Raw genomic sequence first — 18217 nt, 5'->3', positions numbered from 1 at the left:
GAGAGGGATATGGGCTGGGTGCTTGCAGGGGACTAGATTGGGTTTGAATATCTGGTCGGCATGGACAAGTTAGACCGAAGGGTCTGTTTCTGTGCTGTACATCCCTGTGACTGTATGACTCTATAACATATCCAAATATATGAAATATTGTTAAAGCCAAAAATAACACTCAAGAAACTTGGCATCATCCAGACCAAAACTGCAACTTGAATGTTACCCCATCTACTGCACGTCTCCACTATTATCGAAAAGATGACCTGCAGCAACTCATCAAAACTTGTTCTACACCACCTTTTAAATCTGCAAATTCTACCACCTAGAAGGACAAGGATAGCGGATGCTTGGGCGCACCAGTGCTTACAAGTTCCACTCCAAGCTGCACACCATATTGAATTGGAACTAAAACACTGACTCAATGTCACAATGGGAAGATCCTGGAACTCCTTTCTAAACAGCCTTGTTGGTCTATCCACTGACTGCAGTGGTTCAAGAAGGGACTTGCTTGCCAGCTTTTCGAGGGCAATTAGGGATAAACAAGAAAGACTGGCCTAGCCAATGATGGCCACATCCCCAAATTAATTGAAGTTGCAGTGGTTCCAGAAGGTAGCTCCCACCTTCAGAAGGGCAATGAGCGACTGACAATTAATGCTGATTCTGCCAGCAATGCTTACATCCCATGTCTGAATTTCAACAATATGTTTGGAGGCACATTGAGCAGATTGGTCCCCATTACACTATGACTTCAGCTTCCTTAAGCCCTCTTATGTACGGTGAAAATCTCAAATTGCAATGAAGATGTTGAAATATTTTTGTAAGGTTCCAGACAAGATGTGCTGAACAGAATTTTACACTGTTAGATTAGAATCAGCAAAGACTCAGAAGGATAAATCAACTATGTATTAGAAGCGATAAATACTTGATAGCCTCAAGGTGGATAACGACCTCTGAAGCAGGTAGTGTTAAAGATTGAGACTTTGATTGATAATTGAATACAAATATCACGGTAAATTGAGAAATCAGGAAACGAGAGATATGGCAAATTGCATCTTTGTATCAGTCTTCATGTGTGAAGGTTGCACACGTTGTCAAACTTGTTTTGTAATCCGCAGCACATGTACACGATTAGGGCATGTGCTACAGAGATATTACATAATTTGTAAAGTCGAAAATCACAAAACACTGTGTTATCGTCCAACAGGTTTATTTGAATCTGCATGCTTTCAGAGCTCCTGCTCCTTCCTCAGGCAGCTAGTGAGAGACAATAAGTCGGACACAGATTTCATCGTAAAATATTAAAAGGTCATACATATTATGTGAATTTATTGAACAAATATAGATGGTTATTAAATCTTTAATCAGTTAGAATGGAGGTGCAGGTTTCGATTGATTAATATGTAAACCTCTGCCCAAGGTAACTTCAGGTTTTATCAGAATAAAGGTCAGACAAAGCATTTTTGGTGTGAGGCCATGTTTCAAGTCTGTTTTTATCTCATCCTGGAGCCAGACTGGTTTTATTTCCAAAGCAGGAACTTATAAAATGCTACATTGACTGGCTCTTCAGGTTGTGTATATTTTTTTAACAAAATAGAATGTACCTGCAAATTCAAATCTGCAAAAGCAATATCACCTCATAGATTTATGTGTGTGTGTGTGTGTGTATGAGAAGAGGATCTGTGTGAGTGTGTGAATGTGTTTGTGTGAATGAGAAGAGGATCTGTGTGAGTGTGTGAATGTGTTTGTGTGAGAGAGTGTATAATGTGGTGGGGTCATCTGTAGTGTCATATAAACCCAAGATCCCACTTGAGGCCGTCCTCATGGGTATCAAACACAGCTATCAGCCTCTGTTCAGCAACTCTGTGTTGTTGCTTGTCCCAAAGTCCACCTTGGAGGATGTTTACCCAAATATCTAAGGCTGACTGTCCTTGACTGCTGTCATACACACACTGTCTTTCACACACATACACACACACTCATACTCTCTCTCATGCATATATTCCCTCACTCTCACACACACTCACACATACACACGTGTTCATATTCACACTCTCTTGCAGGCATATATTCCTTAACACACACACACACACACTGTCTCTCAAGCACACACACACTCTCACGCATTGGCACGCTGTCACACACATATACTCCCTCACACTCACACACACACCCCTCAAGCACATGCATATACTCTCTCAAATGCACACACACACGCGCACATGCATACACTCTCTCAAGAGCATGCGCACGCACACACATACACTCTCTCTCTTTCTCCCTTTCCCACATATATATATATATACACACACACACACACACACACACACACACACACACACACAAGTCTATGGGGTGAAATTGCATTTGCAGGTTTGTTTTTGCAGATGCATTCTACTTTGATTAGATTAGATTAGATTACTTACAGTGTGGAAACAGGCCCTTCGGCCCAACAAGTCCACACCGACCCGCAACCCACCCAGAACCATTCCCCTACACCTGACAAAGAAAATACACAATCTGTAGATAGCCAGTCAGTGTGGCATTTTATAAATTCCTACTTTGGAATAAAACCAGTCTGGCTCCAGGATGAGATACTAACAGAGTTGAAACATGACCTCACACCTAAAATGCATTGTATGACCTAAGGTATCACCTTTATTCAGGTAAAAATTGCACAAAACCACATTCTAGTCCAGCAGGTTTTTTGGAAGCACTAGCGTTTGGAGCGCTGCTCCTTCATCAGGGAGCTGACGGTTTGTGTGATTTTTAGCTTTATCCACTTCAGTTCAACACCAGCACCTCCACAGCATGACCGTCATTCTGATAAAACCTGAAGTTATCTTGGGGCAGGGATTTACATATTAATCACTTGAAACCTGCACCTCAATTCTAACTGATCAGTGACGTAATAGCCATCTAGGTTTGTTCAATACATTCGCATAAAATGTATTGCATTATCTTTTACGATAAATTCTGTATCTGATGTATTCTCTCTCACTAGCTGCCTGAGGATGGAGCGGAGCTCCGAACGCTTGCAATTTCAACTAAACCGGTTGGACTATAATCTGGTGTCATATGATTTTGACTTTGTCTACCCCAGTCCAACACGGGCGCCTCCACAACTTTATTTGTAGAAAGACCAGAGTGTATGTATTACAATGTTAGCTTCTGACAGAAACATCTCAGTGTTTTCAAGAGCTTATTGGTTTCAGTGGTAATATTTAAATGTCATGGTAAATTGAAAAATTGGGAAAGTAGAGATGTGTCAAATAACATTTTTGTATCAGTCTTGATGTCTGAAGGTTGCACAAATTGTCAAATTTGTTTGGTCATCCACAGCACATGTGCAGGTTTAGTGAAGGTGCTACAGAGAAATTCAAGATATTAAATTATTTGTAAGAAGACCTGAGAGTATGTGCTACAGTATTGATTCTTTATGGAAATATGTCAATATTTTCAAGATCTTGATGATTGCATTGGCAATATCTAGAAACCTTGAGATCAGAGTCAGGAAATTACAGTTCAGTTGGTTTAATCCTGGTTTATTCATTCTGTTGAAAATTATAGATATTATAAGGTGATGTGAATAGCTCAAGTATCATTTCTGAATTCTTTGAAGTGTGAACTAAATTAAAGCATTTGATTGAATTCAACATCTGAGGGTTTTATAAAAAGATGTGAGAACTGAGTAGTAGTTTCGGTGGATTGAAAATTGCACTAACAATTTAAAAACAAAAGATGGAGACTCTAGTATTGCAGTGAGTTGACACTTACCCTTTGGATCATAATCAGTTCTAAATTCAGCTCAAAGTTGGCAGTCTCGCAAAATGAAGTGACAGAACAGTTGCTGTGAGAAACCCTGAAGTATGGCTATCTCGGACAGCTTAACATGGAGTTTAATGAGGTCAAAATGATCACATTGTATTTTTAATATTCTGATGTCTTTTGAACTGTGCATTGTGAATGATAAAATGGATTTCTTATCAAACACTACTAAAATATGTAAGGTTTAATAAAACAGACTGTCATGGTTTCCTGACTCACTTGAGAGGGAGAACTATTATCTACTTCAGCATCTGACAAAGTAGTGGCATAGTGTAAGAACTGGACCACGCTCATCTGAATGAGATGTTTCAGTGCCTGCTAATCATTCAGATTTTTCTCCCCATTGCCAGGCTTGTAAAGTTCCTGTTTGGCCTAGAAAGATTAACAGTATTATTTATTAGGTTCACGAGAAATAAATTGTAATCAACCACTTTAGTATAAAATATAATGAGACAGTGATAATTGACATGTTGGAATATTGTGTGCAATTCTGGTATCCTTCCTATTGGAAGGATGTTGTGAAACTTGAAAGGGTTCAGAAAAGATTTACAAGGATGTTGCCAGGGTTGGAGGATTTGAGCTATAGGGTGAGGTTGAATATACTGGGGCTATTTTCCCTGGAGCATCGAATGCTGACCTTATGCAGGTTTAAAACATCATGAGGGGCATGGATAGGATAAATAGACAAAGTCTTTTCCCTGGGGTGGGGGAGTCCAGAACTAGGGGGCCTAAGTTTAGGGTGACAGGAGAAAGATATAAAAGAAACTAAGGGGCAACGATTTCATGCAGAGGGTGGTGCGTGTATAGAATTGGCTGCCAGAGGAAGTGGTGGAGGCTGGTACAATTATCACATTTAAAAAGCATTTGGACGGTTATATGAATAGGAAGGGTTTAGAGGGAGATGGGCCAAATACTGGCAAATGGGATGAAACTAGGTTAGGATATCTGGTCAGCATGGACGAGTTGGACTGAAGAGCTGTTTCCAGCTGTACACTTCTATGACTCTATGAATCTATTATGGGGAGAATTGTAATAATCTCCACCCTCTGCTAAAAGTTTTTGTTTTGCTGGACGCACATATTGTGAATTTGGGCATGAGACCAGACAATTTTTCAGCTGCAAAATTTACTCCTGGTAATTAGCTTCTTCTCTTTTTCCATCTGTAGTCGAGGCTGGGGTTTCTGTCTCAATGATCCACCAACTCAACAGGAATTAGTGGTTCCCACCATTGCTCCAGGTGTGCTATATGATGTCCATCATCAATGTCAGCTCCAGTATGGACCCAACTCAACATTCTGTGAGGAAATGGATGTAAGTTACTGGCTTGCTTATTTGTGAATTAAAACAAGTGTGGGAGATTTACATGGATAAACTTGTCACATCTGATCTGGATGTGTGCATAAGAGGTATAAGTTAGTAAGTTTGCAAATGACACCAAAATTGGAGTTGTAGTGGACAGCAAAGAAGGGTACCTCAAATTACAACGGAACTTGATTAGATGAACCAATGGGCTGAGAAAGGGCAGATGGTGATTAATTTAGATAAATGTGAGGTGCTGCATTTCGGGAAAGCAAATCTTAGCAGGACTTATACATTTAATGGTAAGGTTGTAGGGAGTGTTGCTAAACAAAGTGACCTTGGATGCAGGTTCATAACTCCTTGATAGTAGAGTTGCAGGTAGATAGGATAGTGAAGAAGGCATTTGATATGCTTTCCTTTATTGGTCAGAGTATTGAGCACAGGAGTTGGGAGGTCATGTTGCAGCTGTACAGGACGTTGGTTAGGCCACTGTTGGAATATTGCGTGTAATTTGGTCTCCTTCCTCGCAAAAGGATATTGTGAAACTTGAAAGGGTTCTGAAAAGATTTACAAGGATTTTGGCAGGGTTGGAGAATTTGAGTTATAGGGAGAGGTTGAATAGGCTGAGGCGTAAGAGGCTGAGGAGTGACCTTATAGAGATTTATAAAATTATGAGGGGCATGGATAGGATAAATAGACAAAGTCTCTTTACTGAGGTGGGGGAGGCCAGAACTGGAGAGCATAGGTTTAGGATGAGAGGGGAAAGATATGAAAAAGACTTAAGGGGCAACTTTTTCATGCAGAGGGTAATATGTGTATGGAATTAGCTGCCAGCGGAAGTGGTGGAGGTTGGAACAATTGCAGCATTTAAAAGCATCTGAATGGGTATATGAATAGGAAGGGTTTGGAGGGATATGGGCCAGGTGCAGGGAGGTAAGACTAGATTGGGTTGGGATATCTGGTTGGCACGGATGAGTTGGATGAAGGGTCTGTTTTCATGCTATACATCTCTATGACTCTATAATAAACGGCTTCATCATTGTTCAATTGTTGAATCTAGGCACTAACATCATTTTAAATTTCTTGAAAGTTACTCACAATAGTCTCTATTAGAGAAATGAGTTCTGCCTTCTCCTGTGATGGCCTGATAAATATTTCGTTACAGCAACAAGACTTTTTTTAACACATTACCTTTACACATACTAATTTGCAGACATTTTAATTGCTCCTGTTAGTTTGAGCGAAATCAAAACCAATTGGGGCAAGGGTGATGCATTTTATTGCTGCAATGCAGGTAGATCCAGGTAAAGTTGCAGTTTTCTCTAGCCCTCTATGACCCTTTACTACACAAGCTAAATACTTCTTGAAGAAAATATTTCTAACCTGGTTCAAGAGAAAGAGAGACTCATGGAAGCAAGCTTCAAGCCAAGCATTTGATAAAATTTCAATAATGTGTGGACATAAATACATATAATCTACAATAAGAAAGGCAAGAGAAGACCATCTGGTCCATCAAGCCAATCTTGTGGGCAACCTGCATACCTGCTCAATGTCATCCTGCATCAAAAATTCAATTTGCTATAAATGGTAAAATGATCATTGCTGTACATTTTCCACCAGGGGAAAAGAAAGGAATAGCGAGATTCTGATAAACATCAGTACTTCATCTTCACTGTTACTTTTCTATGTTCTATGGAGAGAAGGAGGAAGAGAGGTGACCTGATTGAGGTATATAAGGTAATAAGAGGCATGGATAGAGTCAATGGCCAGAGACTTTTCCTCAGAGCAGGATTGACTGACATGAGGGGTCATAATTTTAAGATATTAGAAGGAAAGTATAGAGAAGACGTCAGAGGTGGGTTCTTTCCACAGAGAGTTGTGAATACCTGGAATGCGTTGCCAGCTGTGGTGGTGGAAGCAGTCATTAGGGACATTTAAGCGACTGCTGGACATGCACATGGACAGCAGTGATTTGATGAGAGCGATGGTTCAGTTATTTTATTTTAGATTAGGAATAAATCTCGCCACAACATCGTGGGCCGAAGGTCTTGTTCAGTGCTGTATTTTTTCTATGTTACAATATCAGTTTTAACCTCTTTCCAATTTGTCCTTTTTTTCCCATTTCAAATCTCACTATGTCAAGATTCTTTATCAGAAATATTGGGATGCAAATCGTCCTTTGGTAATTTGAGTATTGATGAGAAAAAAAAAATTCATTGAAGTTTTTCAGATTGCACTCATCAGGACAATTTGCAAGAAGTGTCGCTGGAAAAGGAAACAAATTTTTAAACTGTCTGACAGGATGTACTAATTGGTTGGAAAGTTACCACATAGGTGTCAGGTAATGAAAGTCTTAGGCAAGAGAGAATTTAGACATCACCTCTTGCCATTCAGTTGCATGGTCAGGGCTGAATCTCCCACTATCAACATTCTTGGCTTTCCCATTGGCCAGAACCTGAACTGGACTAGCCATATAAATGCTGTCACTACAAAAGCAGGTCAGAAGCTAAGAATCTTATGATGAGTACCTCACCTCCTGATTTCCCAAAGACTATCCATCATGTATAAGTAAGGAGGGTAATAAGATACTCTTCACTTTCCTGAGTAGGTGCAGCTCCAATAATGTTCAAGGAGCTTGACATTCAGTTGGTTGGCACCCAATCACAATCTTCAACATTTACTCCCTTCACCACTGACACACAGTGGCAGCAGTGTGCACAATATATAACAAGCACTGCAGAACTCACGAAGCTCTTCCATACTACCTTCCAAGCCTACAACCTGTACTACTTAGAATGAGAATGACAGCAGATGAATGGGAACATTACTGCCTTCAAGTTCCCCTCCATGCCAGTCACCATCTTCACTTGGAAATACATCACTGTTCCTTCAGTGTCAAATGGGTCAACATCCTGGAAGTCCTGCCTAATGACATTGTGGGTGTCTCTAAACAAAATGGACGACAGCAATTCAAAAAGGCAGCTCACCACCACCTTCTTGAGGACGTCTGGAGATGTGATAGCCAGGGACATTCATGACCCATATTGAATAAAAAGAATGATGTAAAAGAGCAAGAGTCACTAAGAAACCAGTTGGATATCCCAAATGAAAATCAAAGTGTGGGTCACTGAAAACTAGGTAACTTGGCTTGTTGGTGACTGTTTTTGCCTCTTTACTCAAAATTTAGGGACCTGTTTAAAAGGGGCTGGGAAATTGTGTGTAAGTTACATTAGAGTAAAAAATGAGGTCTGCAGATGCTGGAGATCACAGCTGCAAATGTGTTGCTGGTCAAAGCACAGCAGGTTAGGCAGCATCTCAGGAATAGAGAATTCAACGTTTCGAGCATACTATATTAGTAGATTAAGTTATTGATTTATTATTAGTAGTAAGGATTCTCAGAAATAGTAAAGTTATTCTCAGTGATAATGTGCATTGGTAGCTGACAGTTTTTTGGGTCTGTACATGATATTTGGGTTCTATTGAACATGGATGCTCTAGTTCAAGACAGATTATCCATTTCAGGAGAGTCTGACACATGATGGTTTGGTCAACAGAAATATTGGGGAGATTGAGGATGTAAGTGCATCTCCTTGTCTCCATAAGTATTAGAGAGTTGTAATATGTGGCTTTTGATAATATTTTTAATGTATTCAACATTTAACATTGTAGTTTGACTGCTCACAGTCGAACCAGAGTCTTGTGTAGAATCACAGAATGGTTACAGCACAAAAGAGGGCCATTCAGTTGTTGAGATGGCACCCAGGTCACCTCTACAGTAACTTAATTAGTCCCAACCCCCCACCTTCTCTCTGCAGCCCTGCACTATTTTTTTCAAGTGCTTATTTAATTGTCTGTCACATGCCATGACTGAATCTGTCTCCAACTCACTTGCAGCCATTTGCATTCCAGACTCCATCGCACTCTATGTGAAAATGTTCATTTCTCATATTCACCACTGACTCTTTTGTTACTCACTTTGACTGATGTCACTTATCCCTTGATCCATTCTCTTCTTTCATTTCTGCATCTTCTCTGAAGCCTTCATATCCTTCACCTGGATTGGTACGCTGAATTGGAAGAAATGCTCCAATTGAGGCTGAAAATTTAACTATATCTTCCTTAATTTTAAATTCCATAAATGCTTCTGTTTCAAAGTCCACGATCCTGTTAGCAATTTAACCACGTTCTCCCATCAATAATCTATGCACATAAACCAGCAGATCCCTCTGCTTTTGCAAGCCTTTTACAATATTATCATTCATTTATGTTGCCTGTCATCATTCTTCCTACCAGTATGTGTTAATTCAAGTGTGTCATCTCTGGCAACTTGTGTTCTCCTCATAATTCACATACTTACAAGTTTTATGTTTTAAAATTTTTTATCCTTTACAACCAATTCAAAGTTATTTATGATGAAAACCTGTGGCCCTAATACTTACTAGGTCTACAGTAAATCCAAAGCAAAACATCCTCCTTTTTAATGGTGGAATAAAGCATGTTCAGAGTTATGTGAGAGAATATATGGATGTCAGGAAAAAAAAACAGGAGAGACTGAATGGTCTACAGCAGTAGTATCCCAACCCTGAGTCAGGAGGCCCAAGCTCAAGTCCCATGTACTCCAGAGTTCTGAAGTAACATCCCTGAACAGGTCAATGAGGAAAATATTTAAAACATCTTCTGAGAAACAACTGTTTATCACTATTCTGTTTCTTGTTATTCAGACAGCTCATTAGCCAGGCTGTTCATGTTCCATTTATTTAAGAGCATTTAATATTGCTGGAAAATCTGTTAAGCTGATCTTTTGGAAGTCCAGTGTCAGGAATAAGAGAGTGACGAGAGTAAGATTCGGGCCAGTCAAGGACAGCAGTGGGAAGTTGTGTGTGGAGTCCGAGAAGATAGGAGAGGCACTAAATAAATATTTTTTGTCAGTATTCACATTGGAAAAAAGACAATGTTGTTGAGAAGAATACTGAGATACAGGCTACTCGACTAGGCAGGATTGAGATTCATATGGAGGAGGTATGAGCAATTCTGGAAAGTGTGAAAATAGATACGTCCCCTGGGCTGGAAGGGATTTACCCTAAGATTCTCTGGGAAGCTAGGGAGGAGATTACAGACTCTTCGGCTTTGATCTTTTTGTCATCATTGTCTACAGAAATAGTGCCAGAAGACTGGAAGATAGCAAATGTTGTTCCATTGTTCAAGAAGGGGAGTAGAGATAATCCTGGTAACTATAGACCAGTGAGCCTTACTTCTCTTGTGGGTAAAATGTTGTATAAGGTTATAAAGGTTAGAATCATCCAGAAAGGAATAATTTGATTAGGGATAGTCAACGTGGTTTTGTGAAGGATAGTCGTGCCTCTTAAACCTTATTGAGTTCTTTGAGATGGTGACCAAACAGGTCGATGAGGGTATAGCAGTTGACGTGGTGTGTATGGATTTCAGTAAGATGTTTGATAAGGTTCCCCACGGTAGGCTATTACTGAAATTACAGAGGCATGGGATTGAGGGTGATTTACTGGTTTGGATCAAAAATTTACGAGCTGAAAGAAGACAGAGGGTGGTGTTTGGTGGAAAATGTTCAGCCTGGAGTTCAGTTGTTAGTGATGTACCAGAAGGATCTGTTTTAGCGCAATGCTGTTTGTCATTTTTATAAATGACCTGGATGAGGGCGTAGAAGGATGGGTTAGTAAATTTGCAATGACACAATGCATAGATCCCTGAAAATTGCCACCCAGCTTGATAGGGTTGTTAAGAAGACATCTGGTGTGTTAGCTTTTATTGGTAGAGGGATTGAGTTTCAGAGCCATGGGTACTTGAGTATTGCATACAGTTCTGGTCACCTCATGATAGGCAGGAATTGGAAGCTTTGGGAAGGCTGCAGAAGAGATTTACCAGGTGGTTGCCTGGTATGGAGGGAAAATCTTAGGAGGAAAGGCTGAGGGACTTGAGACTGTTTTTGTTAGAAAGAAGAAGGTTGAGAGGTGACTTAATAGAGACATATAAGATAATCAGAGGGTTAGATAGGGTGGACAGTGAAGGCCTTTTTCCTCAGATGGTGATGGCTAGCATGAGAGGACATAGCTTTAAATTGAAGGGTGATAGATATAGGACAGATGTCAGCGATAGATCTTTTTACTCAGAGAGTAGTAAGGGCGTGGAACACCCTGCCTGAAACAGGAGTAGACTTGCCAACTTTAAGGGCATTTAAATGGTCATTGGATAAACATATGGATGATAATGGAATAGTGTAGGTTAGCTTCGCAGATTGGCATCACAGGTTGACACAATATCGAGGGCCTGAAGGACCTGTATTGCGCTGTATTGTGCAATATCCTAAATATGGCACATCAAGTACATTATTCTCATTGACTGTTTGTTATCTCATGAAAAACCTAACCAAGATAATTAAACTTGCTTTGTCTTTGCCAAAATAATCTGAATTTCTGTAAATAATCCTCATTTGTATAAGTTCCTTTTGTCATAAATTATTATTTCTCACAGCTTTCAACAACTGATGTTAGACTGTAGTTGCTAGTTTATACTTAGACTGCTTTTGTACAATCATATTTTATGACTTGACTTCAAGGATGGTTGGAAGATTATTGCCTCAAGTTATTTTAATAATTAATTATGAATTCAATACTATTATGGGAATGCATTTAGTTTGAATGGAAGGTCTTAATATTATATTCAATTTAATTACAGTCAATAAAAGACACTGGTGTCATGTGATCCTTTGAAAGTATGTCTGCATAGGGTTAGGGTTAGGGAGAGTCAGATTGCATCAGGTCAAAATATAAATGCTGGAACGTGTGCTTTGCTTCTCTGGCCTATGCTAATGTAAGCTCAGACTAACAACTGTGAAGATGCTTTGAGGGAAAAAGCTGTTATTCAAGGATAGAATTTTGGTTTTAAAATTAGTTTATTTTGGGTGACAGCTGAAAATGTGTTGCTGGTCAAAGCACAGCAGGCCAGGCAGCATCTCAGGAATAGGGAATTCAACGTTTCGAGCATTAGCCCTTCATCAGGAATGAGAGAGAGTAGCCAAGTAGGCTAAGATAAAAGGTAGGGAGGAGGGACTTGGGGGAGGGGGGGGCGATGGAGGTGGGATAGGTGGAAGGAGGTCAAGGTGAGGGTGATAGGCCGGAGTGGGGTGGGGCGGAGAGGTCAGGAAGGAGATTGCAGGTTAGGAGGGCGGTGCTGAGTTGAGGGAACCGACTGAGACAAGGTGGGGGGAGGGGAAATGAGGAAACTGGAGAAATCTGAACTCATACCTTGTGGTTGGAGGGTTCCCAGGCGGAAGATGAGGCGTTCTTCCTCCAACCATCGTATTGTTATGTTCTGCCGGTGGAGGAGTCCAAGGACCTGCATGTCCTCAGTGGAGTGGGAGGGAGAGTTAAAGTGTTGAGCCACGGGGTGGTTGGGTTGGTTGGTCCGGGCAGCCTAGAGGTGTTCTCTGAAGCGTTCCGCAAGTAAGCGGCCTGTCTCCCCAATATAGAGGAGGCCACATCGGGTGCAGCGGATGCAATAGATGATGTGTGTGGAGGTACAGGTGAACTTGTGGCGGATATGGAAGGATCCCTTGGGGCCTTGGAGGGAAGTGAATGTGGAGGTGTGGGCGCAAGTTTTACATTTCCTGCGGTTGCAGGGGAAAGTGCCGGGGGTGGAGGTTGGGTTGGTGGGGGGTGTGGATCTGACGAGGGATTCACGAAGGGAGTGGTCCTTGCGGAACGCTGATAGGGGAGGGGAGGGAAATATATCCTTGGTGGTGGGGTCCGTTTGGAGGTGGCGGAAATGACGGCGGATGATACGTTGTATGCGGAGGTTGGTGGGGTGGTAGGTGAGAACCAGTGGGGTTCTGTCTTAGTGGCGGTTGGAGGAGCGGGGCTCAAGGGCGGAGGAGCGGGAAGTGGAGGAGATGCGGTGGAGGGCATCGTCGATCACGTCTGGGGGGAATCTGCGGTCCTTGAAGAAGGAGGCCATCTGGGCTGTGCGGTGTTGGAACTGGTCCTCCTGGGAGCAGATGCGGCGGAGACGAAGGAATTGGGAATATGGGATGGAGTTTTTACAGGGGGCAGGGTGGGAGGAGGTGTAGTCCAGGTAGCTGTGGGAGTCAGTCGGTTTATAGTAGATGTCTGTGTTGAATCGGTCGCCCGAGATAGAGATGGAAAGGTCTAGGAAGGGGAGGGAGGAGTCTGAGACAGTCCAGGTGAATTTAAGGTCGGGATGGAAGGTGTTAGTAAAGTTGATGAACTGTTCAACCTCCTCGTGGGAGCACGAGGCAGCGCCGATACAGTCATCGATGTAGCGGAGGAAAAGGTGGGGGGTGGTGCCAGTGTAGTTGCGGAAGATGGACTGTTCCACATATCCTACGAAGAGGCAGGCATAGCTGGGGCCCATGCGGGTGCCTATGGCAACTCCTTTAGTTTGGAGGAAGTGGGAGGATTGAAAAGAGAAGTTATTCAGGGTGAGGACCAGTTCAGTCAGTCGAAGGAGGGTGTCAGTGGAAGGGTACTGGTTGGTGCGGCGGGAAAGGAAGAAGCGGAGGGCTTTGAGTCCTTCGTGATGGGGGATGGAGGTGTACAGGAGGTGACTGTTACTTCGGAATTAACTTCTCAATTGTTTTTATACCATGATCATTTAAAGACTCTTAAGATGTACAGTTTCAGTGCAGTGATAAGTTTTGATTTTTGATAACATGACATTGTCTCTGGATTACAAGGGACGGTGTTCTGAAGTGATTTATTAGTTCATCCATTTCGGACAGAAAGAAAATTAAGTGAATCCAATGGACAATATTGTGTCTGCCTGCACTTGAACCAGAAGTACTGACTTGTAGTGGGAGTAACTTGAAGAACTGGTAAAATTAACCAGACGTAACATTGCATCTGTAAATATCAACAGATCTAAGCAGTGACCAGTTGCGACTTACCAGAGCTAGGTCATATGAATTGGGGACTGACTGCGTGGCTGCCACCTCACTGTCGCTCACTTATTGAGTTGAGCTCTTCCCCTGTCTATCTTCCCCAATTACCCTCCAGCATTCATTCATCCACATTTACTCAGCCGCCCACCATTAATCACTCAGTCCATCACACTCCCTAAAATAGCAGGAGCCGGGAGAAGGGTGGTACACAGTGCAGGCTGACTCAGTGCTGATGAGGGAGGTATGTCTGCACAAAGTCACTAGCCCAGGTTGCAAGGGGAGAGACTGGGAGGCAAGTGAGAGTGGCCTGGAGAGCCAAAAGAAATAAGAATGGATGGTAACAATAGGTTTTGTGAAATCGGACATGGACAAATCATTCTTCTAGCCAAACTATATATTGATAAGCTTTGGAATTCTCTATACTTGGATGAATCAATTCAACACTTGAGATGATGTTAATCATTGAGTGAGGTATTATATTTTCTCTTAGCAGTCAGAAAGTATTTTGATGTTGCCTTCTTACATTCATGATTCTGCACTAACAAGGAAAACTGTCAGGAAAAGTGAAGGTCATCTTAGGTAAACAGCCAGGATATAGTATGAAGCATTACTGGTGAGATGATTATAACCCGTAACCATTAATTAATTGGGTACAGCACAAGGACTGCAGTGGTTCAAGAAGGTAACTCTTTACCACCTTCTTGAGGCCAGTCAACAGTGGGCAATAAATGCTGGCCCAACCATATCTCATGAATGAGTAAGAAAAAGTGCTAAGCCAATCCAAAATTGATTATGTGCTGTTTGTACACTTGTAGTTAAAAATCGCAAAATACTAGGTTGTTGTCCAACAGGTTTATTTGGAAGCACTAACTTTTCGAGCGCTGCTCCTTCATCAGGTAGCTATGAAGCAGAATCATAAGACACAGAATTTTTTGCAAAAGATCATCCCTAGCTGCCCTTAAAGCTCAGCCATTTCAGAGGACAGTTGAAGGGCAACCATATTGCTGTGGGTCTAGAGTCATACACAGGTGAGGATAGTAAATTTCCTTCCCTGAAGGACATTAGTGGGCCAGATGAGTTTTTTTGATAATCAACAATGGTTTCATGGGTCATTAGTAGATTCTTAACTCCAGACTTTTAAAATTACATTTAAATGCCATGTTGGGATTTGAACCTAGGTCCCCAGAACATTAGCTGAGTTTTTAGATTTATAGTCTCATGACAATACAACTAAGCCATTGCCTCCCCATTAATATCTAGCATAAGCTTAGATTTGTTTTCCTTATCTAACATTGTACAACATCCAAAGTTCTCTAGTCTTGTTGGTCATATCCTTCACCTTTACAGAAATATGCTAACCCTACTTTTGCAGTAGGATTAACCCTAACTCTCACTATTTCACTTTTTAAATTACTTCCTCTGCTTTGATTTAGATTTTCCTACAAGTAGTTGCACCCAGTCCACTTTACCTTACCATATTAAGATTGACCCAGTCAAAGCATACTTACATTGTAGTTAAAAATCACACAACACCAGGTTATACTCCAACAGGTTTATTTGGAATCACTAGCTTTGGGTGCACTGCTCCTTCATAAGGTAGTTGTGGAGTATAAGATTGTAAGACACAGAATTTATAGCAAAGGTTTACAGTGTGATGTAACTGAAATTATATATTGAGAAAGACCTGGGTTTTGTTAAGTCTCTCATCTTTTGAATGACCATGTTGGTTTCAGTTCTTTCATATGTAAATCCCAGAACTTTTTTAAAGTTATATTCTCAAATGAACTTTAATAGTAGGTGCCATGTTGGCCCAGATACTGCAAGGAAAGTGTGAAGTGCTCTGTGTGAGGCTGTCTGTGCCCGAATGTTCAGACTGATTCTATTTCTAAAATAAGGATTTACAGAATTTTACATGGATTCATGCAGTTTTTGAGCAAAATGAAATGTCTTTCTGCAAGTACAAATTCACCCGACAAACTTATATATACATGTGTGTGTGTGTGTGTGTGTGTGTGTGTGTGTGTGTGTGTGTGTGTGTGTGTAGGGGTAAAACGGGTATAATATCTATAAATACTCTTATGCTTTTCACTTGTATTATCCAGTAAATGTTACAAACACACCATTCTCTTTCGTCCTATACTTGTTTTTATGTCAAGATTTCCTGACCGGTCCTGTTTGTAAGAATATACAAAGTAGTGACCTGAGCCATGCCCTCTTTAAAAACAGTCCAATATAGCTTCACAATTTAGCTTGTCAGTCTTTGACTGCTGTAAAAACAATGACTGCAGATGCTGGAAACCAGATTCTGGATCAGTGGTGCTGGAAGAGCACAACAGTTCAGGCAGCATCCGAGGAGCAGCGAAATCGACGTTTCGGGCAAAAGCCCTTCATCAGGAATAAAGGCAGTGAGCCTGAAGCATGGAGAGATAAGCTTGGGGAGGGTGAGGGTGGGGAGAAAGTAGCATAGAGTACAATGGGTGAGTGGGGGAGGGGATGAAGTTGATAGGTCAGGGAGGAGACGGTAGAGTGGATAGGTGGATAAAGAGCTAGGCAGGTCGGACAAGTCTGGACAAGTCATGGAGACAGTGCTGAGCTGGAAGTTTGGAACTAGTGTGAGGTGGGGGAAGGAGAAATTAGGAAACTGTTGAAGTCCACATTGATGCCCTGGGGTTGAAGTGTTCTGAGGCGGAAGATGAGGTGTTCATCCTCCAGGCGTCTGGTGGTGAGGGAGCGGCGGTGAAGGAGGCCCAGGACCTCCATGTCCTTGGCAGAGTGGGAGGGGGAGTTGAAATGTTGGGCCACAGGGCGGTGTGGTTGATTGGTGTGGGTGTCCCGGAGATGTTCCCTAAAGCGCTCTGCTAGGAGGCGCCCAGTCTCCCCAATGTAGAGGAGACCGCATCGGGAGCAACGGATACAATAAATGATATTAGTGGATGTGCAGGTAAAACTTTGATGGATGTGGAAGGCTCCTTTAGGGCCTTGGATAGAGGTGAGGGAAGAGGTGTGGGCACAGGTTTTACAGTTCCTGCAGTGGCAGGGGAAAGTGCCAAGATGGGAGGGTGGGTTGTAGGGGCACGTGTCCCTGACCAGGAAGTCGCGGAGGGAACAGTCTTTGCAGAAGGTGGAAAGGGGTGGGGAGGGAAATATATCCCTGGTGGTGGGGTCTTTTTGGAGGTGGCGGAAATGTCGGCGGATGATTTGGTTTATGCAAAGGTTTGTAGGGTGGAAGGTGAGCACCAGGGGCATTAGATTAGATTAGATTACTTACAGTGTGGAAACAGGCCCTTCGGCCCAACAAGTCCACACCGACCCGCCGAAGCGCAACCCACCCATACCCCTACATTTACCCCTTACCTAACACTACGGGCAATTTAGCATGGCCAATTCACCTGACCCGCACATCTTTGGACTGTGGGTGGAAACCGGAGCACCCGGAGGAAACCCACGCAGACACGGGGAGAATGTGCAAACTCCACACAGTCAGTCGCCTGAGTCGGGAATTGAACCCGGGTCTCAGGCGCTGTGAGGCAGCAGTGCTAACCACTGTGCCACCGTGCCACCCACGAATTCTGTCCTTGTTACAGTTGGAGGGGTGGGGCCTGAGGGCGGAGGTGCGGGATGTGGACGAGATATGTTGGAGTGCGGGATGCAGTTTACCTGATCTGCTTTCAACCCTTATGGCCGTTTGATAAATTAATAATCTAGACTGCTGCTTGTTCTTTTCCATACCTATTCTATAATCACTGCACCCTAAGTGTTCCACCAAGTGGATAATTGATCCATTTCGTATTTTATTTCCTTAGAACCAGATCTAGCAAGTCCTCCTTCCATATTTGGCCTGATGAATACTGCACAAATTTGACTTTTGATTTTTATTTAAATTGTTCCATGTATATGTGTTCATACCCAATTTAATAAAGGCGTAGATTCCTGTGATGAAGCATGAATGTTTAGAAAATTCCAAACAGTTGTGTCAATACTTGTCTCACTCAGCTGATTTCCGTTTGGTATTATGTCATGTGTATACACACAGGTCTTGGCCTTATTTCACTGCATTTCTGTAGGTAAAGGAAATCATGCTTATTTTCGCCCATGGACCAGTACAGTTAGATCGACATGTATATGTTCCTTCTCCTGTGTTATCCTGACAATTACATTAATAATAGTATC

The 18217-nt window shown here is 42.0% G+C and overlaps 1 protein-coding gene across 2 annotated transcripts in view; it reads left to right on the top strand.

Moving 5' to 3' along the window:
- Nucleotides 1-18217, top strand: part of LOC132834687 (A disintegrin and metalloproteinase with thrombospondin motifs 12-like) — a 547736-nt gene that overhangs the window by 253257 nt on the left and 276262 nt on the right. For both annotated transcript variants that reach the window (XM_060853764.1, XM_060853682.1), the window contains exon 9: nucleotides 4986-5130. In XM_060853764.1, the coding sequence (XP_060709747.1) occupies nucleotides 4986-5130 (145 nt within the window). The remainder of the gene's footprint in view (nucleotides 1-4985; nucleotides 5131-18217) is intronic.

Source organism: Hemiscyllium ocellatum, chromosome 1, assembly GCF_020745735.1.
Source record: "Hemiscyllium ocellatum isolate sHemOce1 chromosome 1, sHemOce1.pat.X.cur, whole genome shotgun sequence".
NCBI classification, from domain to species: Eukaryota; Metazoa; Chordata; class Chondrichthyes; order Orectolobiformes; family Hemiscylliidae; genus Hemiscyllium; species Hemiscyllium ocellatum.
Note: the sequence above shows the minus strand (reverse complement) of the source record. Positions and strands in the feature narration are given on the sequence as shown.